We start from the raw sequence: 23,557 nt of genomic DNA, 5'->3' as shown, positions 1-23,557 counted from the left end.
TTTAACGTTAGTTATTTAGAATTTATATTAAAAAGACAGATAAATGAGAAACACTTGCGTTTAGAAAGTAATGTCAACACAAAAAATCTCGTGTAAATGCAAGTATAAGCAAGGACGGGCTAAAGCATGCAACCACAAAGCCCGATAGATGAAATCATCTGATTAAGAAACCGGCTTATGGAATCATTATGTCAAATGCATTACAAGTAACAACATTTTTTATTAGAGACCACCTAATCATCCTCTTTCATACATTTTCTTTAAAGAGTCAGAAACTCAACAAATCATTGCAGAAGAAAACAGAAAATTTTGAATATTTCAATAGAATACTACAATACACTATAAATAATGCCATTAACTGCACAAGACTAAACTATGTGTTTCTATATACATGTTGGAATGCTGCGTATTCAATATCTATATCAAGGGTTTGATGAGTTTCAGAACTTGGTCTTGGAGTCGGTACCATGTCTTGTGTACAAAGAGCCTACACCTGCAACTTCAGCATGTGAAGACACTATTGCAGAAAGAGGCTGGAAGTTTGTATTCCCAACAAACCAATAGAGAGCCCATTTCAAATTGCAGAGGGTGTACTTGAGAGCTTTAGTCCAATTCTCCTGCTTATTGAAGCTTTGAGTGATAGAATAGTTTTCCACCTTGTCATTCTCAATCCTGCAAAAATAAAAGAATGTAGAGAGAGTATAATGACAAGTCTCTTTTCCAATAGAAATGCACAATTATAGATGACATTAAGTATGCAGATAATCATTCAGAAGAAAGCTCGTCAAACCATTTAAGAATTATGCCTATGTTGCATATTTATCATATGCTTTAAAACAATTCAGAGGAAAAACAAGATAAATTATGTAGCATTTATGAAAAAAATAATACTAAGGAAAGACGGCAATGTTTAGAACATGAAATAACATACTACCAATACAGACAGAAAAACTTACTTGTAGGGCAATTTAAAACACTTTTCAGGTGGTATGTTGTTTTCTTGGTCCTTAGAATTTGCAAACTCAGCAAAGTCCTTAAGGCATGTCAAGAACAATGTCATTGCTTTGTCATAGCGAGTGCTCCAAAACAAGTTCACAGGACCAAACCTAATAAATACTCAAATTAATTAAAACATCCAACAAAATGTAGAAAAACAATGTCAAAACTGAATTGTGAACCAGATACAATCTAAATATCAAAACAGGTACTTTCCAGAGAATCTTCTCTTATAATTTGCACATGAGAAATAGATACAAAGATTGGTTATCAATTTATAATCATCTAACCAAGCCACCCAACATTTGTGTGCTACCAATTAAATAGTAAATAAAAAATCTACTTCATGCACCATGCACTGCTAAACTAAGGAGCTCTACTAAAGTTCAAATTAACCAATACTAAAATTATTTCAGACAAATCCAAAAATTAGTGAAATTTTGTTTTTTAGGCATAGCCTATACTTACAGCTCATAGGTATTGTTGTTGCTGTCCATAATCCGAGGGTAGCTGCCCATAGGAAGTATTTTTATTCGATATCTAGAAGGTAATGAATTAAGGCCATTTCAATACATTATGATATGACTAAGAAATTAATTTCACAACAGCTTAAAAGACAGATTCTTATGTGCCTTGTGAAAAGGATACAGAAATTTTGGCCGGAAATATTGGCACATCGTATGGAGGAGAAGACAAGCTTGACCCCAGGCAGCATTTATCTCATCCCACTCAACCTAATTGTTTTCACATGTTAAACATCAATATCAGAGCCTTCTTTCCTTCCCTCAAGGGTAGAAGGAAAGACGCAATTAACCGGCCCTAAGAAAATTCTCAAACGAGAAGGAAAATGCATGCTTTCTAACCGGAATTTTAGGAAGTCGTCCAAGTCGAAAATTGTTAATGGTTCCAAATTCTCCATCATGCCAGATAGGAAAGGCATCATTGAGCACATTCGTTCGTTTCAACAATTCCAAGTGTGCCTGTGAAACTTCTATCTTGGCCAAAATTGCATCTCTCTCTTCCTGTTAACCATAAAGTTTTTTTCTTAGACTCACAAGATAATATACCAACAAGGCACCAAAATAATACTTAAAAGTTATGGAAAAGGAACAGTGTTTTCACCCAACTTGCTCAAACTTTGTTCCAAGAAAATTATAAAAAGAGGTATCATTTTTCCATAGAAAGTGGGGAAACAGATGACTCATGAAGAATTTATCCAACTAGGGGTACCACAATAAAAATAAATGTTTGCAGAGCATGATTCTGTTAGTCCTGTGAACATACCTATACAACAATCACAATTACATATCAAAGAAAACACAAATGCACAACACACTAAAATTGATGAGGAAGTCAAAAATCAATTGGTAAAAAACCAATATAGGATTAACAAAAGCACAAAGGAAGACACACCTTTTTAATATAACAATTCTATGTCAAAGAAACTTTTGAAACCATTTTAGACTACACCAAACAACAACATAAATTCAGAACATACAGAACAAATGTACTTCCTAGGGGATTGTAATGCAACTGCTAGAGAAGAAGAGAAGTTATTGAGAAGAATATCAGCAACACACCTGATTTGCAATTAATTGAAACTGAAAATTATTGAATTCATGCCAGTACCTGGTTACACACGAAGTTCAAGCAAAATCAACAATCAAGTCAAGGTTTACATAAAACAGGATGGTATAAGAGATGAAATTTGGAACAGAATGATAAACACTTAATATTTTTTTTCAGGAAGTGTACAAAAAATTCAGCAAAAAGCATTAAGACAAGAAATTTACCGCTCCTCCAGTTCCTTAAATCTGCTAGATTTTAACTCAAGTTCCTTCAGTTCAGAATTTACTTCTGCATTCTGTTTCTCCATTTCTTCAATTGCCGCTTCAAGTTTTCTCTCTTCTTCCTCAATCTTAAATAGCATCCAGAAATGATAAATAAGCATTTAAACCTCACTTTGAAAAATTATGTTACTAAATAATCTGATATTAAATAAAACACATTTTTAAAGTTGATTAGAAAAAGTTTTGATATAGGTCAATTACTGCAGGATTGCATGCATGCTACTATTCTGGCCTCAAATTTAAAAACCCCCCAGTAATACAATATAGACTCACAAATATGGCAAGTTCTAAAGAATATAAGCAATTTGCCAACCTAAGATATTGGAAGACACTGGAAGATAGGATGAGACCTTAGATGTATTATATAAAAATGTGGACAAACAATAGTGCATCCCTGCTAGCCATGCAATCTCTAAATTCACCACTCCCCTGAATAAAGGATGATTGGCTATAAAACAAACCTCTCTCACCATCCAAAGATAGAATGTTTCTCAAAATGGATATTAACAACCTTATTGCTAGAAAGAAAAAAACAGGACTCACAGAGTGACTCATGCATAAATGACATTTGCCAATTAAGCACCTTTAGTTTTTCCTTGAGAAAATCAGCCTCACTAAGAACATCCCTTGTCTCTCCCTCCAATCTTTTAAGGCAGGCTTCATATGCTTTAATGTCCCTATTCACATCCTCAACCTCCTTGTCAAGTTTATCAGACAATACCCTCATGCATTCAAGGCATAAAGGTTGCTCAACCTGAAAATATTAGCAGAAACATACAGATCAAAACTTTCTTCTTCAAAAAGAGTTTATGGAACCAACATAGTCGACTATCATAGGAGACTGTAAAAATCATTTAAGTTCGTTTGTATTGTAATGCATACTTGTGTTTGGGTGGTGGCAATTTCAAATGCACGTTTCAGGAGAGTGATAGTAGAGTGAAACCCAGAATTGTTAGGCTGTAAAGGACCATTGGTTCCTCCATCAGGTGACGGCAATTGGGCCCCACCACCATCCACTGAGGACTCAGATTTATAAACAACCACAAACGACTCATCCATTGCCTTTCCAGACTGGCTTGTAGGGGCTGCTCCACCACGGGGTCGAGGAGGGACTCCTTGTGCCTGGGGTTTTTGCGGTGGTAACACAACAAAAGAATTGTCCATCCGTGTTGATGCTAACACACTGTTTGCCCCATGCATTGAAGAGCCCTGCATGCCTGCATGTGTTCATCACCAAACTGCATTACCAATTAAGAAACAAAGCAACCAACAAGTAATTCCTTCATCATCAATCATATCTAAGTAGTTGCTAGCTTTCACTTCTCCACACATCACTGCACTGGGTTATATCAACAAACCCTTAACCCCGCATAAAATCAAAAACTCAAACTTACACAGAAAATGGCCAACTCTAGTGTTCATAATCAAATAAAGTGCTTATTTGGATTTGTAAGTCCAACCCCGTTCCCATTCTAGTAAAGGTTCTCCAAAGAAAGAGTTGCATGCTTAATGTGATATGCATACTTAGCTCTTCACAATGGTCTATGCTATTACATATGAGCTAGCAATAAAACCCATTGTTAGCTCAAACTGTTTAATCAAGAAATTCACGTCAAAATAGCATATTCAGGTTTTTCATCCGCAATCAAAATTAAAATTAAAATAAATCAAAAGATAAAAAATTTCCCAGGCCTAAATTTAAAATCAACACAATCTCACCCATTTAAACTCCAACTGACACCCCCCACAAGCTTTCAGAAGCCAAATGGGGTTTTCACTATTCGATGTGCAAAACAGAAATATAAGCTTATACATGCAAATACAATACATATGAAGAGATTAAGGGAAAACTAACCAGAACGAGAGAAATCGCTAAATTTATCGGCATAAGAATCGGCGCCTACGATGCAGAGAGAGTGGCGGCAGTTCTGGCAGACCCATCTGGGCACATTCGGATCCACCGGAAAGCTCCGACCCTTCTCACCCATCAAATCCCTGTGAATAATTTTTGTCGGGTCTGTTTGCTGTGAGTGGAAGGCTCTTGGATTCGTGTTAGAGACAGAGCTTTTTTTTTTTTTTTTTTTTATTCTTTTTGTGAAGGACCGAACCAAAATCTATCTTCTCTTTGTTTCAGCTCACCAAGCAAATCATAACAGTCATGGAGTTTGTTTGCTTGTGAAATTGATTTTCTTCTTCGTGCTCCCTCTCTTCTCTATTGGGAGAATAAAAAAAATTATATATATATATATATATGTTTTTGGGGTCGAATCGGACGATCTGGGTTAGTGGATTAGACCTTTGCCATTTGGTCCTTGCGTTGCTTTAATAGAAATTATTGTATTATAGCTATATATCATTAGGAGATATATTGACGTAGTATTATAGCTATATATCATAATTTTTCGGAGTGGCATTGCTATTTTGAGTTTGTATAATTGTCTCATAAGATTTTGAGTTAAATACATTAAACACTCTTTAAATTATAATCAATTCTCTAATTTGATTCACAAATTTAATTGTTTTTATTCTATAGAATCTTATAATATAGACTTATAACTGAAAGAAAACATTAAATAATTAGTTGAATAATAGAGTTTTGAACTATAGTATGTGAGGTAATTTTAACCAAGGAGTAAAATTTCGGTTTCGAGGAAATTTTCGATGGAAATTTCGACGAAAATTTTCGAGAAAATTTCGATTAAAATTTCGATTTCGGCAAAATTAGACAAAAACGACGAAAATTATTATCAAAATACGAAAATTTTGAATGAAATTTGACCATATGCTTATTTAACATATTATCTACTACATTGATAAAAAACATTAAAGAAACCAAATTATATAGTAGGTTTCATGTGATATAAGGTGAATATAATGCACGCTGGAGACAAATACTGTTAAAAAAATGGGTCACTAATTAATAATTATATAAATAATACCTCTAATTTATTTATATTACAATATTAAATTATGAATTAAATAAGTATTCAATAGCACATAAAATTTCTAACATGTTCAAAATTGCTATCTTCAATATCATCATGTCCAGAGTAGGTGAACTGCGAAGAATAATTACTCCGAGATACATCTCCAGTATAACTTTGCATATAATTCCCAACATATCAACCATATGGATCAAGAGGTGGTATTTATGGTGGGATTTGCCCATAGCCATATTCATTTGAAGAGCTACTGTCAGACTCACCTAAGCAAAAGGGTGAGGCAACCCAAATTTAAACTCAAAATCATATTAAACATTTAAACCTTCCCCAAATATACACAATCACAATAAGTATTTGGATACCTATCTATTTTCAAATATACACAAATTACAATCACAGTCAATAACTATTTCCAAATTTCAAATAAGTATTAAAAAAATTTCATACCCCAAAAAATAAAAAATTTATTTCCAAATTTAAACAATTAAACCCAAATATATTTGGGTACAGTTTAAGACTTTAAACAATTAAACAATTAAACCTAAATTTAAACAATTAAACAATTAAACACTTGAATCAAATCAATCAAGTAATCAACTAGAAAAAAGAAAATCTAATAAATATTAGATATTTTTTAATATATTATAAATAAATATTAGATTTTTTTTTAATATATTATAAATAAACATTAGATACTTCATATCTAAGTGGAATGGAAAGTATCGAATAATTTATTGCCTACTAGTCTACTACTGCATGCCTAAAGGCTACAGCCCACTGATCTATCTCTATGACTCTATCCAAAGAAAATCATCTATTGTTTGCTGTGTATTTGGAAGAAGTGTAAACCCATAACTCTACAACACAAGGCCGTAACTCGCAAGTATTTGACAGATTTGAGTATTTGGGTACAAGGTTGAAGATAACTGCTGGGTGCGCTGTGCTCGCAGGGGGAGGAGGCAGGGGGTCACGCCGTCACGCCGGAGGCAGCTGGGTGCGCACAAGGGGAGAAGACAGAGAGAAGTTGCGCAGAGAGAAAGATTTGAGAGATGAAATGGAAATGGGGTTGGGTACTTCTGAGATCTAACTATCTAAGTTAGTCAACGCGAAATTTCGTCCAAATTTCGCCAAATTTCGTCAAATTTTGACGAAATTTTACAGAAACACACTGTGGGGAGGTTCGAAATTTCGGCTGAAATATTAGCGAAATTTCGGAGAAATTTTCGAAATTTCGCTGAAATATTAACGAAAATTAAGGGATATGTTATAAAATTTCGGAACAAAAAAAAAACGAAAATTTCGGCGAAATTTTCGAAATTTCACTCCTTGATTTTAACCTCTTCACCTATGACGAAAAAGTCATCTAATCACGCATTCCTTAAGCCCACAGGTTAGTAGAGTGTCTCTACTAGGGCTGGGTCAGAATTGTTGATCAACTGCAACCGCAATTGTCATCGACGCAATCGCAATTGCCACCACAAAAATGTCGACTAACACTTGACTGACGAGTCGATGTCAGTTGGCCAATTGATCTGAGGGCGCCGATAGGCGATGGTGGCTTGAAAAGGCTGAATCGTCGGTATGTCGACATCAAACGACGCCCTTCTTCTTCTTCTTCTGGTCTCTGGTTGCAAAAACTTTCCTATTCTTCTTCTTCTTTTGTGTTGCTGGTGCAACGGCGTGGCTGGTGGCTTGGCAATGCATGGAGGCTCTGGTGAGGCAAGTTTGGGCTGCTTGGCTGGTGGACAGCTAGCCACATAAACCGATCACACCGACCTGACAACAACAGCATCTGAAGCCATTGGTAACCAACCTCGTTGGTAGCAGCGGCGGTTGTGAAGTTGACCATACCGTGGGGTAGCGGTTCGATTACCAACACCGACTCGACCCTAGTCTTTACTCATCAAGGCTATGTAGCAAAAATTTTAAAATCTTTTAATTAAATTTTAAAAAGTTAATCTATATGTTTAAGAATTTAGACAAAATGAGTTGGATTAGTACATTTACACTCACTTTTCATATGTATTAAATTCGTATTAATTTCAAGTTATATCCTTGTGTTACATCAAGTATTGTCATCACTGTTGCCGTCATTTTTAAAATGGGTAATACCATTTAGGGCCAGTTTGGTATTGCTGTGTGAAAAAACAGCTGTGAGGTAAAACTAGGGGTGTGATTTGAATTGGAAAATCCGAATCCGACCGATTCCTATCCGAAAATTTCCAATTTTATTCCGAATCCGAAATTGCCGAATCCGAAAATGCCGAAATCCGAAAATTCCAAAAAAAATTGGATTGGAATTGGAATGTTTATGTAAATTCCGATTCCGATCCGAATTCCGATCCAAAAAATTCCGAAATGTTCCGAAGGCATTCCGATCCAATATTTCCAAAATTATGCCAATTTATTCCATATTATATATTTTATCATTTATTTAGTATAATACATATAACATATATTTTAAAAAAGATGACTAATACTATTAATATAAACATATGTACATTATAAATATATGTGTATCATAATAACATAAATGGTAAGTTGGTAACACAAACATGCACCCACATTTTCCGTACATGTAATTACTATTTTTTTTTATTAGGGAGGGGAATTGAAGATATGGAGCAATTCTACAGTTATTCCAACTGGAATATCCCACCAATTGTAATTACTAATTACTAAATATTTAAGCTTATTATTTTCAAAATTTCAAACATGATATATATATATGTGAGTAACATGTATCTACTAATGACATTTATTCTAACAATGTTGGATGAGCTCCAAAGATTAATCCCCCACCTCTAGATATGTGCTATTAAGCCTATTATACATTCATAGTGACATTTATTTCTCTTATATAATATGTATGTTATAATATATAATATATACCATTAAACATACACAATATATATCATACATAATTTATTTCTTAACATACATAATCTAGCAATGAAAAACTTGCTAAATTGCATCTTTTTTTTTTCCTTCTTTTCTAGATTTTTTTTATGGTAATGGTATGGTTCTAAATGTTATTTAAATTAATATTTTGAATTTTCTTTTTAAATTGGACATATATTTTAATTACATTTTAATATAAATATTGAAATGCATCATAATCTATTGTCTTTTAATTTTTGTTTGTTTGTTAATTTCATCATTATTCTAAAAAAAAATCCAAACATGTTCTAAAAAATATTATGAAAATGTGAAAATTCCGATTTTTTATTCGAAAATTTCAAATTTTATCCGAAAGTTCCGAAAATGTTATATTCCGAAAAATTCCGAAAATTCCGAGAAATCCGAAAATTCCGAATCGGAATGAGATGTTGAAATTCCGATTTTTTGGAATGGAAATTGGAACATAAATTTCATTCCAAAATTTTTTGGATTGGAATTGGAACACCCTATTTCCGATCCGATCCGGCCGAAACACACCCCTAGGTAAAACAGATATGAAGTAAAGTCAGCTGTAAAGTAAAGAAGCAGAGTGTTTGGTAAAATATGTTTTCAAAAGTGATGTTAGTGCAAAAAATAGTATCAAAGTGTTTGGTAAATGTTAATGTAAAAGTGCTGTGACTGTGTATAATTACTAAAATAGACATGATGCTAAAAATGTCTTTCACGTATTTGTTTGGTAAAAATAAAATGTGTTTTACTTGTTTTTTAAATTTTTGACTACAAATTTTTATTAGCATTAATTTTTCTAAGACAACATTATTAAATAACTATGTCTATTATTTTTTTAGGTATATTATAATTTTAATCGTGCAAATAAAATATCATAATTAATTATCACAATATAAAATATAACTAACAATGAACATATTTTTTAATTTAAAATAAACAAATTAAAAATATAAAAATCAATGAGGATATTATGGGTAAAATAAAATATTCATTGTTGCTGTGATTCACTGCAACTTTCAAAAGCACCTAGAAATCTGATTTCTGTCTTTGTTGTGGGGAGTTGAGAATTGTGGGAAAAAGCTGTTTTTAATTTTTTTACTAAACACCAAAACTGTTGTAGGTGATTGAGAATTGTCATCCACAGCAGCTTTTGGGTCTTCCACCACAATCCCAAACGGGGCCTTAGCCAAACTTTTTAACAGCTTATGTGGCATGTCTTGATTTGGCTAACACATTTTAAGAAATTACGATATTGGAACATATTTATCATTTAGATATTAAATTTTAATTTTTAGATATTAAGTTTTAAATTTTAGATTTTATGTTAAAACTTAATATAAAACTTAACATTTTTAGATTTTATGATAATTCTAAATCCTAAATTAAGCAATTAGGGGATGAGATCAAATGAAAAAAGAAAAAAGGTGATTAAAGTGAAAAAAAAAAAAAATTATCAAGAATGTTGGGCTAGAGAGCATTATTTTTTAAGAATTTGGTAAGAAAACTAAAAACAATTCTTACCCAAAATAAATACAATACCCGACCCGGTATTTGATCTAGAACGGGCTTAATATCCAACCCGAGAACTATGTGAACCAAAGGCATATAAAATCCAATCCCTAATTCAATTCTGCTATCCTTTTCCTTCTCCCCTTCAACTCGATCGCCATCAATCTTGGTCCTTGCAAACCCTAGCGAGCCCTTCAATTTTCAACAATGGAGGACGCCATCGCTCAGCCCAAGATATACAACCTCTTCGTGACCCTCTTGGAGGGCAAAACCGTCAACCTAAAATTCGCAACCCCAAATGTCCCCGCCAGTTCCATCAAGCACCGCCTTCTCGACATTACCAAAATACCCCTCCACCACCAGCGCCTCCTGACCGGTACGCACCAGCTCAGGGACGATTCCGTAATTTCGTGCTCGTCCGATGCGCCGCACTTTCCGACGGTCCATCTGCTTCTCAGGCTCGTCGGTGGGAAGGGCGGATTCGGGTCTTTGCTACGTGGCGCGGCGACCAAGGCCGGGCAGAAGAAGACGAGCAATTTCGACGCGTGTCGCGACATGAGTGGTCGAAGGCTGCGCCACGTCAACGCGGAGAAGAAGCTCGAGGAGTGGAGAGCCGAGGAGGACGAGAGGAGGCTGGAGAAGAAGGCCGATGAGTTTTTGAGGAATTTGTCGAAGAAGGGGAAAAAGGGAACTGGGGACGCCGAGGCTGAGAAGTATGTGGCTAAGTATAGGGCTGAGTCGGAACGCTGCGTTTCGGAGGTTTTGGATTCGGTTAAGGAGGCCGTGAGTGGGAAGCGTAAGGGTTCGGCGAAGGAGACAGTTACCGAGTCGAAAAAGCTGAAAATTTGGTAAGGTTTTTTTGTTGGGTTTTAATGGGTTTGGCTTATTTTCAGTTAATTATGTTAATTTGTTGCTATTGCTGCTAAAAGCTTTTGGAAAGTTATGAAATAAATAAAGCCAATTTCCTTTTGATCTTTGAAAGTTGATAAAAAATGTGAAAGTATAGGGAGAAAGAAAGGAACTATTAAGTTAATTTATGAAAGTTCAAACTCAGTTTGGTTAAGCCAGAAGGTTGTATTAGGTTTAGAGTAGTGTAGGTTTTGCATTTTTAAAATCTTTACTATTGGGGAAACTTTGTTTCACCAATTGTACATTCTCTTTACTTTCGAGTTTTTTAGCAACAAGAGTGGCTCTCTTGCTCTCTCTTTAATATTGTGTGACCTGTGATATAATTACATTGGTATTGATATCTGAGTTTGTTGTTTTTGTCAGGATGGGAAAGAGAAAAATGGGCGAAAGTGATAGTGATTCAGAGGAAGATGGCAGTGATAATGAAGATGAAAAGGAGAAATCCATTGTATTGAATAGTGGGAATAATTCAGATTCAAATAAGGAAGGTGAGGGAAGTTTAGATTCTGTGGCTGGTGGAAAACAGGATGGTGAGATCTCAGGTGGAGGCTCATGTGAGAGTGGCTCTGAGGGAGAGAAAGAGACTGTGACTCAGGGGAGACAGGATTGTGATGGATGCGCTGGTCAAGAATCTCTTCATGCTGAGCATAATGACATGGCTGTACCAGTGATTCATAATGAGAAGATAGCTAGGAGTGCAAGTGTTCCTTGCTCAGAGCCTGATGTGGTATTGGGAGCTGAAGCAGTGCAAGATGTGGATTGCAGTGGATCTGAGATGGGCAATCTGGAAGGAGTAATAAGTCAATCGCAGAAGATTTATAGTTCAGTTGATGGGCAAGGAATTGAAAGTACGTCAATTGTTTCTGAAGCCAATGGTTCTTCAGAGTCCAATCCAGGAGTTCAGGTGGAAACAATTGCGAGTGGAAACACTGCAGAGATGGAGAAGCCACTGAATTTTGATGAATTCAATTCAGCAGCAGAAATGGAGGTATGCTTGTGAAAATTTTGATTTATCATATCTATAATCTTGTTAGCGAATTATTATGTAGACATGGTTTGGGTGATTTAGGCTTTTTGCATCCTTCCTTTACTCTTTTGAATTAATCTATTAAGGCAGTATCCTTTCAAGAATTAAGTTCTTGAAGCTGAAAGTTTTGCATCAGCTTGTTTGTTGAATATGTATAAGATACTCCACCTTGTGGACATGAATCATATTGTCCATTTATCTGCAAGCAAAATTAAAGCCCATGCTATGTATTACTTACCTACCCTATTGCTTTTACCATCACAGTTCTCACCATTTTCTCTTGCTATGCTCATTTTAGTTCAGGAGGCTTTGACTTCAAATCATTAATAATCATTGACGTTATTTTTCCACCTTATTATGGTAGGTTCTTGGCATGGAAAGGTTAAAGTCTGAACTGCAAGCTTGTGGGTTAAAATGCGGGGGTACTCTGCAAGAGCGTGCTGCGAGGCTTTTTATGCTAAAATCTACCCCTATAGAGAAGATTCCAAAGAAGCTGCTTGCAAAGAAATGAGTATGTTATGTGCTTCATGTAACTTTTTACTTTGTGGAGGAAAGTTTCTCCTTCAGTGTATGAACAATGCCATAGTGGGTTAAGTGTATATTTCAACCTTTGCCCAGTTGTTGTCTAGTTATGTACTTTGTTTACCTTGATGCTTTGATGTATAATGTCTAATCCTTGACTGAAGCAATAATATTATGCAATTTTCATTTGTGAACTTCACTATGTAGGCATGCATGGTGCCTCTGTCATCTTCTGTAGATAGAGTTTTTGCTTTTCTTTTCTCCCCTTCTAATTGTTTGAAACCTGGAATGCTGAAAATGAATGTTGTTTAAAAATCTAATAAATACAAGCCTCAGTATCAAACCCACAAAACTACATATTCTATCGAGGGAAAAATCTTCTGTAGGATGGGTATGAAGGGTAAAGATCAACAAATTAAATCTATACCATTATATACAGCAAAGAGGGAATAAGTATAATAAAAATAAAAAACAAGTTATTAGGCACTAGTTGAGTTGACATGAGCCGGGGATGGGGAGTTTCGGCAAACTGGACATGTACTGTTCATTCGTAGCCACTCATCAACACAATCAGCATGGAAGCAGTGTTTACACTCCGGGATGCATCTCACTGTCTCTTTGGTGAGATACTCTGACAAGCATATGGCGCAAGTGGTATCGTTGGGTCCAGGCAGCCGCCGGCTCTCACCAAGAACTAGCTTCTGATAGGATTCAATGGTGGTCTGATCCAGACCCATCACTACAATGGCGGATTCAGCTTCTGGTTCTGCAGCAACTGTGGTGGAGCCCCGCCGTGGACCGGAACCAGGAGCCCTGTCCTTGATACAAGCACAACAAGCTATCCAAACTGCGCATGCGATGGCTGGTACTGTGATGGACAAGCAAATAATCCTGAAAACTCGGAAACTATTGTTTGATCTGCCTGGAATTTGAAGCCATTAGTGCTGGAAAATAAGCATTTAGTCTGCAAATTTAGTGGGGTTATAGTCCACTGACTGGTGCGTAGATATCCAGTTTATATAATGTAAAATGAAGTGCAAGCAGTGTGTAGAGTACAGAGGGAGAGGTAGGAAAATGAAAAACTCAAAAACATAAGCAGTGGCAAAGAGAATAAACAAGTTGACCAAGATGAAGAGGCCATGGAATTTCAAGTATATTATTTAGTACTTATTTCAGAAGGGATGTTTTGTTTTGCTTTTTCTAAGATTGAGGAGAGAGATGAAAAATGGAAGGAAGAGAGGGAGAGAAAATTGATAGAATAATTATAAAAAAAAAAAAAAAGAAGCGAATTTTACACTTCTAAAGTGTGAGAGTTGAATAAGAGTATAAACAGTATTTCTCATTATAAGATTAAAGTTGGCGTTATTTGAATCCAATTTTTTTATCATCTCTCATCTCACTAATCACCTCTTTTCTTAAAAAAAAAAAAAAAAGCAAAAAAATTAAAAAGATGTAGAGGAGTAATTATTGGATTTTGACTTATGGCACTTGCCCCTGCCCATGCAAGAAATGAAGTGGAACTTTTTTAATTCGATAAGAAGCTAAGCTTGTGCCACATTATAAGGGAGAAATAATGTTTTCAATTCATTGTCGGTTCCATTCAGTTGACATTGTTTTTCTTTGTCAATGCTATGATTTTTTTTAGGGAAAAATACATTTTTAGTCTCTGTTTTTTTTATCCTGTAATTAATTTTGGTCATTATGTTTTTAAAATTACTAATTTGATCCCTGTGTTTATATTTGCAAGCAATTTTAGTCCACCACCACCAAAATAATCCCTCTATTCTCTTCTACCACCAATAGCAACACACCACTACCATCCCTCTCTCTCTCATCAGCTCTCTCTCTCTCTCTCTCTCTCTCTCTCTCTCTCTCTCTCTCTCTCTCTCTCTCTCTCTCTCTCTCTCTCTCTCTCTCTTTTTATTGGGCATAATACGTGAAATCCATTACAAACCCGCCACTACAATTGATGGTGGTGGACTAAAATTACTTAAAAACATAAACATAGGGACCAAATTGACAATTTTGAAAACATAAGGACTAAAATTAATTGTAAGGTAAAACATAGAAACTAAAAATATATGAGCAAATTACAATTTAGTATCTAAACTTTACATGTTGTTTCAACTTAGTACCTCAACTTTGAAAACTTGCAAAAAAAGTACCTTAACTTTCATTTTGTGTTAAAATAGTACCTCCGTTAGTTTTTCTGTCAAAAAACCGTTATCTGCTGACGTGGCAGAAGTATTTCTCTAAATTTTAAAAATAATAATATTTTTAAAAACTTTTGAATAAAAAAATTTCTTAAAATAATTAAAACTTTTAAAAATTTAAAAAAAAATTGGGGGGAGATAGGCAAGAGATGGTCGGGGGTTGGGTAAGAGGTGAGGGGGCTAGGTTGGGGTTGGGGTTGGGGTTGGGGTTGGGCAAGGGGGGAGGGGCGACGGGAACTGGGGGGAGGGCAGGGAGATGGGGGAGGATGGGTAGGGCGGGCTGGGTGGGGCGAGAATGGGTGGGGATGGGTGGGGAGGGGAAGGGCTGGGGCTGGGGCTAGGGGGAGGGGGTGCCGACGGGGGCTGGGGGTGGGGGTGGGGGGTGCGACGGGGTTGGGGGTGGGGGGTGCGATGGCGTTGAGGCTGGGGCTGGGGGTGCGACGGGGTTGGGGTGGGGGGAGAGGGGGAAGATAAGTGGGAGTGGGCTGGGGAGGGGCTGGTTGGGGGTGGGGAAGGGGAAGGAAGGGATGGGTGGGGGAGTGGGGGCTGAGTAAGGGAAGGGAAGGGAAGGGGAGGGGATGGGAGGGGAGGGGTGGGGGTGGGGGTGGTTCTGCGTGGGAAGGAGGAGGGCGAAAGATTTTTTTTATTTTAATTATTTTAAGAAATTCTTTTATTCAAAATTTTTTTAAAATATTATTATTTTTTAAATTTGAGGAAAAAAATAAAAATATCCCTATCATGTCAACAGATAATGGTTTATTTGACAGAAAAACTAATGAAAGTACTATTTTGATACAAAATGAAAGTTAAAGTACTTTTTTGTAAGTTTTTAAAGCTGGGGTACTAAGTTGAAACAACATATAAAGTTGATGTACTAAATTGTAATTTACTCAAAATATATTTTTCTCTTTTATTTTATTTTATTTATGTCTGATGCTATGAATGATTAGTTTAATGTAAATACTAATACCACCATCGTAATAAATAAGCTTATCTTTTATAATGTCATTACAGGTGAAGCAGCACAAGGTTCATATAACATGTACTGTATCCTCTAATTCATATCTTTTGACCTGCAAAAAACAGCCATTTTACTCTTCCTCAGGTTCATGTTTGATCTTAGTTTACAAGGCAGCCCAATGAATATCTTGACCCAGTTTTTAATATGATGCGACAGGTGAAATAGAGTTACAATTCTCCAAAAGCCAAAAAAATTAATTTGGTGACCAAACGATAGGGATAGACTGATAGGTGATATGATGGTATTCTATATTTCTATATAAATAAATAAAATTTAGATATGTTAAAATATAACTATATAAGGAGTTCATAGCACATTTAATAATTAAAAATCAGAAATTTATATTCTAATAATGAAAAAGTAAACCGATCATCATTCAAATGTTGAAAAGTCATTGCATATCGTGTAGTGGGCCTAGTGGCTATATGGCAGTAAGCTCTAAGATATAAACAAATCAAACACTGTGAATTCAATTGACATCTGAAATTTTGAGATTTGTTCTGGTGTATATAGCATTACTCCTCCAACACATGACCTCTACGGCTCTACTACATAACATCTTTAGACAGATGGAAAATTTCGATTAGGCAAATATGTGAATTAGAAGGCTGAAAATGATGATGATTAAAAAAGCAAAAACTACCTGTTGTAGAATTGTAGGAGCAAGCAAGTTCTTGGCTAGTACTGTTGCTGGAAAATCCACACATGCCACCTTGTCCTTCACAACTACTGCAACCAGGTTCATACCATGTCAAACTCAGATCTGAACCAAGGTTGGTTGAGAACCCATCCTCAGTCGCAACCTGTCCAGAAACTGGAACTGCCAATGTGGTCATAACCCTGCATGAGGCAGACATTGAATTTGCAAGGCTGGGGGAAGGGGTGGCCAAAACTGAGGTTGTGGAATTGCTGAGGCAGTCAATGGGAGCGAACCTTGACTTGGTGAATGAAGAAGGGCAGCTGAGGAAGGTGTAGTTCTGATAGATATCAGCAACAAAAGGAGAGCCTCTGAGATTGAGTCCCAGAAGCCTCTGAGGGAGGCAATCAAAAGGGTCATAGAGTTGTATCTGTTGGTTGACATAGTTGATTTCTCTGACAAGGAATTCTCGAGAATATGGGAGTTTTAGAACTGGTATGTTCTGGTTATTGCAGGTCAGATCGAAACCCGGATAGCTACAGTTTTTGGGTTGGTGGTCTTTTAGCCGGAAAGGGAATCGGATTCGAATGCCTGCGTTGCTACACACGGAGGTTGGACAATCATAGGCTGCATAGATATGGGGGAAGAGGAAGAGAAGGAAGAAGAGGATGACTAAGAATTCCATCATCTTCAAAGGGTCATGAGTCCAGGACCGCAAGGTGTACTGTATATTGTGTATGGTGACTTGTTTGTTTGTATGAGAACTTCATATTCAACAAAGTCAAAAGTTTATAAAGTAATGGAAGCTAGCTCTATGACTCTATCCCACATAAGAGCAGTCACTAATAAAATAGGGGCCATCACTCATCATGATATATCATTGCCTGGTAAACAATAACCTTTACCAATTAGTAATTTAGTATACGTTTGGATATATGCCAAAGGTCAGAAGTCACATTTTAGTTTATCCACATTTGCTTATTTCCAATCCAAAGTCAGAGATTAGTTAATATATTTTATCAGTAAATAACAAATCCAAATTGACTAGCTTAGAGGACTAGTGGCCAGACATTGCATCTTAGCCCACCAGGCTAACCCAGCAACTCATAGTTCAGCCAATTGCTGGAAACAGCTTTGGGAAAAAATAAGTACCACTCTTTCTTTTTTCGGTTACGTACATTGATTGGAACAAATAAGTACCTTGCTTCAAGGTCACCATGGCTTAGTCGGTGGGGCATATAGAATAATGCATTAAGTAAGATGCACTGAAATTCTTAAATGACACGTCATGCATCATTTATTGACCCATTCAATGAAATGATAAACCCACATTTCTTTATGTCATATCCTAAGTTAGAGTTCCATTCCTATGTAGATAAGGCCAGTTGTTGCACAAAACTGGTCTTAAAGATTGCAAGAAAACTATACTCGTCTCATTATTCTCAAGTGACTGAAGATTCAAGCTCGATTAGTGGAAATAATTTTATTCTGAGGAGGTTCTTCAAGTATTCATCTATTTTTGAAAACCATGCTCTCTGGATTAATTTTGGACTTCAAAACTAGTACACTGCACCATTTACCAATTCCATTATGCCTTAGACATACATGTGGTTATGTAAGCACTTATGAGTTATGCCTAAGCAGGGGATGTATGTGTAAATTCTACAGGGAAGACCAAACTACCTCAAAACTACAAGTAAATCTACTAACTGATCTAATAATGCACCCAATATGAGTTGGCTTTCTACTTTTCTAAAATGTTTCTTTGTATCAGATTATATAAAGGCATTTTTAAGTTGCCTTCTGGAGAACTTTTGTTTTTCTTTCCTTTTGGCTAACTGGCTAAGATCAGTGGGAGTGGGAGTGGGACTTTACAGGAGCTGCTGAGAGATTCTAATTGATACAACTTCTCCATCAGCTCCAGCTCTCATCACATGGTATTTGAAATTAAGCCCTGGTATCAAGAAAGTACAAGCAAATATGAAAATTAGATACAAATTTATTAAAGGCTATGGCAAATTAATCAACCTATTAAAGACTGCAACTGCATTTTTATTCTACCTTCATTTTCCTGTAAATTTGTGTTGACTGCAACTGCATGTAGAGTAATCACAGCCTTTGGTTGCCAGTCATTCGGCTTACCGACCCATGACTTGAGATTAAAGACTGCTGCAATTTCAATTGGAAGTTAGACCAGATCAACTTGTATGTTCAATACACACAAGTTGCTAAAACAGCCAATTCCACTGTCACAAATACTAGTAGTCAATCCATAAAAATTGGCCTAGCCAGTATTTCACCTTGTTCATATGATTTGTCAAAATATGTTTGTATGCATAATTTTGGCCCTATCTTGGAAGAAACTTATACATCACAAAGCACTACTCCTTAAACTTTATTGACTGACTGGTTCAAAACTAGTCAATGGTTCTACTTGAGGAATAAAAGTGGTAACTGGAGAAAGAAATCCTTATCAAGACTAATTAGACCTTTTTTTATGTGTCTTAAGTCAAATACAAGAGTAAGGTTGGTTATTTTGGGTATTGGTTTTGGAGAAATAAGAAACAGTGCACATAATTCCATTCAAACTTACCTGATTTTGAAGAGTCCTTCAGGTGTTTGACATCGAAAATAGCCCCAGAAGCTCCCTCAGCATGCTTTTTGACATCATGGCAGCCTAAAAGTTCGTATTCCCAGCTTCCATCCTGGTACCCCTCACTCAAGAACAGTTCTATATGCCTTGCATCTAATGTCTGCATTGTTCCTGCGTATACGTGCGAACTTTCTCAATGAATATAATAATGAAACATGCTGTCTATGCTGTGCAAATTGTGTGTCACTTGTCCCTAAACCGATAATTGGCTTGAAGAAGAGTGTAATGTGTATTAGCACATTGATTTTGCAGCATAACGGAAAACATGCCTCTTGCTTCTTTCTAAAAAAGAAGCATTAATTAAACTTTAGAACAATAGCAATGTAAATGAGACCCTGAAGTCCTTGCCTGCAATCCCCCAAGTTATTCAAGGACTGTATCCCAGATTCTAGATTTAGAAAAGCCTTTTAGCAAATGCACATTGTAAGTGAGTTGTGATTCTTCTCTTCAATCATAAATAACAGTTGCTAATCTCATCTATCAAACACACGTATTGATAAGTGATGAATTTGTTCCCTCCCTTACCATCACATGTATTGAGCTCGCAGACAGGGCATCGAACAAGCTGGAGATCTGCAGAACATCATTCAAGTTGAAAATAGAAGGTTAAATTGAAGTGATCAAATTGAGCATGACACTTTTTAATTATCATTAGTACAAAAAGAAAGTGCTTGAGTCTACTTGAAGTTACCAGCTATCCATATCCCAGTTCTAACTTTGTCCAACACACAACTGCCGCAGGACTCCAACATTTTCTGTATGCTATCTTCTTTTGGGAATTTCTGTGGGGAGCTCAGCCTTTCAGTCAAGAGTGCTGCCGAAGATTCAAAGGAAAATGCACCAATTCGCATCCAGTCTGATTCGTTCAAACAAATACGAAAAACAGGGAAGAAACCATTAGTCTTCTACAGCACTTAGTATACACATTGAGAGGTTTGTGATTAAAAGCTCAAACTGTTCAGCTCAAGAGAATAAGGAGCAGTGCTAATAGTCTTATTTACTATTATGAGCATTAAAACCAATGGGAAAAAAAGGAAATAATTTTTTTACAATGCCTAACATGCATAAAATTCAAAAGTTACTTTCTCAAGAGCCAGAAATAACAAAATGTTTACATATCAAAGGAAAGATGAAAGAAACTTACTGTTATGACTTAAATGGAAGTTCTCACTCACTTTTGAAAAATAACAGTTAAAACCAATAGAGTAGGGACTGGGAGGGAATAAACATCTGGTTAACTAGAGTTCAGTCTTCAGCAGTTCTCATTGTCTTTGCTACTATTGTCTTCAATGCAACTTTAGTGCCATAACACTTGATCATATTTTGAAAAAGAAAAAAAAAAAAAAACGGGATTCATGTAAATCTTACAAAAAGACCTAAATTATATAGATTAATAATAAGTTTTGATACAATTCATGTAAATCTTAAAAAAGAACTAAAATTATATAGATTTATAATCAATTTTGATACATCATGATGGCGTGGTACTATTTTTCTATTAAGGACTATTTCCTACTTATTATGGTAGGGAAGCATCAGAAAAATCTCACCATGAAAACCACAAAATAGGGGGTAATGGGACACTCACCAATGTGTTTATCCTGCTGGCGGAACATGTAAGAATGACTCCCATCTGCAAATTAAACCGCAAAACCATTAGCAATTACCACACTTAATTGATCAGACGATTATAATTAATACGTAGAAATTAAACCAATCTATATTAATATTCTAATTGACACGTTAATTAAGAAGATCATGATGAGGCTCTGATCGATCCTTACTGAAGGCTGAAACGTAGAGCTTCATCCAATCGAATGCCACCTGGCGACGAGGAGCAGGGACCTGAAGATCACGCAGGCACACGTACTTCCATATACTCCCTTCCATAATCAGACGGTGGAACCAACGACATGTCGTTGCGAGCATCACTAGCGACTTGCCGTCTAGAAACTTGGCGATCTCTGTCCAAACGTCCTCTTCGTACCTTTTAACCACAACAAACTCAGATAGTCAGTTAACTCAGATCACACAGAAATATTATAATTTCAGAGTAACCGAACAGGTAATTTGAATTTCTCATTTCCTCTGTTTTCTCAGCAACCAAACAGACGATTTGGATTTGTTACTGCATTTAGATGCCAAAACGTCTAGATTTTTCATTCTTAGAAATCGATCAATTCATAAACTCATAGATTCATACCAGAACAGATTCGTTCTCAAGACAATGGCACAACTGTGAAATCGTTATCCAGAAGCAGCTCATATTTGCATATGGCGATAATTTTCACGGATTCAGTTCAAATTCAAATCTCCGATGCTTGAATTAGGTGCAGTTTGCTTCGGAATCATTCATTTTTCAAAATTTAGAGCGATTTAAAAACATCAAAATCAAGATCAAGTTCGAAGAACTAACTTCACGTGCAACGCATGATTCAGCTTCAAATTTCGAACAAAATAGAGAAAATTCAAATCATAACTCCGATTTACATCTGACTTTCATATCTCAATCGCATACATGTAGACGTATAGATACAAGCTCAAATCCACAGAAACAAATTCGTATAGAGAATAAAGAAAATTCAAATCTAATCATAAATTCATAAGCCATCACTTACAATCACATTCACGCATACGAAATTCAAATCGTAATCATTTGCGCACGAAATTTCGAAGCGAAATTCAAATTTCAAGAACAAAAACTAAACGTGATTTTCAAAATTAAAACTCAGAGATCGAGTGAGAGCGAACCAGCTAAAAGCAGAGCGAGAGAGAGTGAAGCGAGGAGAGCTGCAAGAGCAAATCGTCTTAGCTCTTCGCATTCGCTTTTGCAATTCCAGAGGAGGCTGTGGAACTTCGGTTCGCTGCTTGCGCTTCGCCATTTTCTCCCTGTGTACGTGTTTCGTTGTTCTGAGCTAAAACTGAATCGAACACTCTCTCAAAGCTCTCGGACTTCACTATTTATACGCGCGCCATCCTCAAATTCAAAAACAAAACAAAAATAAAATAAGATTTATGGGCCGTTTGGATCGAAACTCGCATTTCTAAATTGGACCTTTCAAAACGACTAGGTTCGTTGGGCCTACACGCAACGCAAACCCACATTTCAAAAACAAATTAAGACTCTTTTTTTTTTTGGTAAAAAACATTTTAAGACTTTTACTCAACACTCCCTAATATATTTGGCAAAAATCTTTAAAAAATTAAGTTAAAAACAAACTAAAAATCTTAGTTTTCATATTTATAATTTAAAACAACCATGGATGGCTTTCTTTAATTATTTTTTATTTTTTAACTTCTTATATTTTAACTTTTAAGTCATTTTGAATGAGTGGACTTGCTATTAACAATTTCAATAATTAACACTTGGTTATGCACTTAGAGCATGTGCATTGCTTGTCTAATGGCAAAATTTAGCCCAAAAGTTAAAAAAATCTCTACATAGCTGGGCCAAATGCAAGACCATTATTGCCATGACAAGATTTTAGGGTAAATTTAGTCTAAAATCTTGCTATTGCCATTTACAAAGCCAAGATAAGTGGAACCCACAAAATAAAAAAAAAGGAGTTGCTGCTAGGTAGTGGATTCCACGTGGAGGCCCAAGATTGGAGAAAATTAAAAATCACATGGCCCAGGCGCTGACACATGCTTGTGAATGCTAGCCAAGCTGCCAATGCGTTCTTGATATATCCAATTGGTTACACTTTTTTCCTAGCTGCCACTAAATTGCCATAGCCAATGCCCAATGGCATGTTAAATATATTTAGATATATTCAATAATATATTATGTATTTCCTTTTCAATAATAATATTTAAATATATTTAATATTATACTTATATTAAAGATCTCATTAAAATAATTATAATAATATAATTCTTAAACTATATTAATTTATAAATTTTAATTTATAAGAGTATATATAAATGCACTTAATAAATTAAATATATGAAGTTTTGCCTTTTGCCTCTAGCAATGTACAAATTTGTACATTTAGCCTTGCATCTTGCTTTTAGCAATATACATGCTCGCTGATCAAATTTTTGAATGTAAAAGTCCCCTATTATTTGGAGGGGTATATTCGTCCAATGAATTCACCTGCAAAAGGAGTTGGATACCATTGACCCCAATGCTCCGTTTAGGGTTTGGATTTTTAATTAAAAATTTTATGTATTTCTAACAGGAGTGCATGTAAAAATAAATAAATTTCTATCACAAGTGTATATGCGTTTATTTCTTTCTTCATATTACCACGATGAGAAAGACATACACAATAAGTATGTACACATGTTACCTGAAAGTTTTACTTATGAGAGGGATACATAGCAAAGGATTTGGGTGGTATGTATACTGAAATAAGTAGATCAAAT

General features: G+C 35.7%; 4 protein-coding genes across 4 annotated transcripts; 1 reads left to right on the top strand and 3 right to left on the bottom strand.

Annotated features, from left to right (window-relative positions):
• Nucleotides 1-200: 200 nt before the first annotated feature.
• On the bottom strand, nt 201-5,111 carry ATG6 (AUTOPHAGY 6). The gene is made up of 10 exons (XM_086235428.1): nt 4,702-5,111; nt 3,729-4,063; nt 3,430-3,600; nt 2,790-2,914; nt 2,577-2,625; nt 1,860-2,018; nt 1,645-1,730; nt 1,465-1,536; nt 957-1,106; nt 201-672 (listed from the first exon to the last, which is right to left on the bottom strand). Exons 1-10 carry the CDS (start codon nt 4,832-4,834, stop codon nt 441-443), a joined length of 1,512 nt encoding a protein of 503 aa, XP_086091554.1. The 5' UTR covers nt 4,835-5,111; the 3' UTR covers nt 201-440.
• A 5,215-nt stretch (nt 5,112-10,326) lies between these two features.
• On the top strand, nt 10,327-12,864 carry LOC147290454 (Ubiquitin-like superfamily protein). Its single transcript, XM_086236672.1, has 3 exons — nt 10,327-11,055; nt 11,480-12,104; nt 12,508-12,864. The coding sequence occupies exons 1-3, from the start codon at nt 10,415-10,417 to the stop codon at nt 12,652-12,654; spliced, it is 1,413 nt and encodes a 470-aa protein (XP_086092798.1). The 5' UTR covers nt 10,327-10,414; the 3' UTR covers nt 12,655-12,864.
• A 140-nt stretch (nt 12,865-13,004) lies between these two features.
• Nucleotides 13,005-17,328, bottom strand: LOC147290453 (putative RING-H2 finger protein ATL21A). The gene is made up of 2 exons (XM_086237548.1): nt 16,543-17,328; nt 13,005-13,587 (listed from the first exon to the last, which is right to left on the bottom strand). Exons 1-2 carry the CDS (start codon nt 17,222-17,224, stop codon nt 13,145-13,147), a joined length of 1,125 nt encoding a protein of 374 aa, XP_086093674.1. The 5' UTR covers nt 17,225-17,328; the 3' UTR covers nt 13,005-13,144.
• Nucleotides 17,329-18,407: 1,079 nt separating this feature from the next.
• On the bottom strand, nt 18,408-22,071 carry RMF (reduced male fertility). The gene is made up of 8 exons (XM_086238514.1): nt 21,941-22,071; nt 20,974-21,176; nt 20,778-20,822; nt 19,881-20,045; nt 19,715-19,762; nt 19,130-19,300; nt 18,598-18,705; nt 18,408-18,490 (listed from the first exon to the last, which is right to left on the bottom strand). The coding sequence occupies exons 1-8, from the start codon at nt 22,069-22,071 to the stop codon at nt 18,408-18,410; spliced, it is 954 nt and encodes a 317-aa protein (XP_086094640.1).
• Between the last annotated feature and the right edge of the window lie 1,486 nt (nt 22,072-23,557).

This window comes from Dryas octopetala, chromosome 3 (assembly GCF_963921425.1).
Source record: "Dryas octopetala chromosome 3, drDryOcto1.1, whole genome shotgun sequence".
NCBI classification, from domain to species: Eukaryota; Viridiplantae; Streptophyta; class Magnoliopsida; order Rosales; family Rosaceae; genus Dryas; species Dryas octopetala.
Note: the sequence above shows the minus strand (reverse complement) of the source record. Positions and strands in the feature narration are given on the sequence as shown.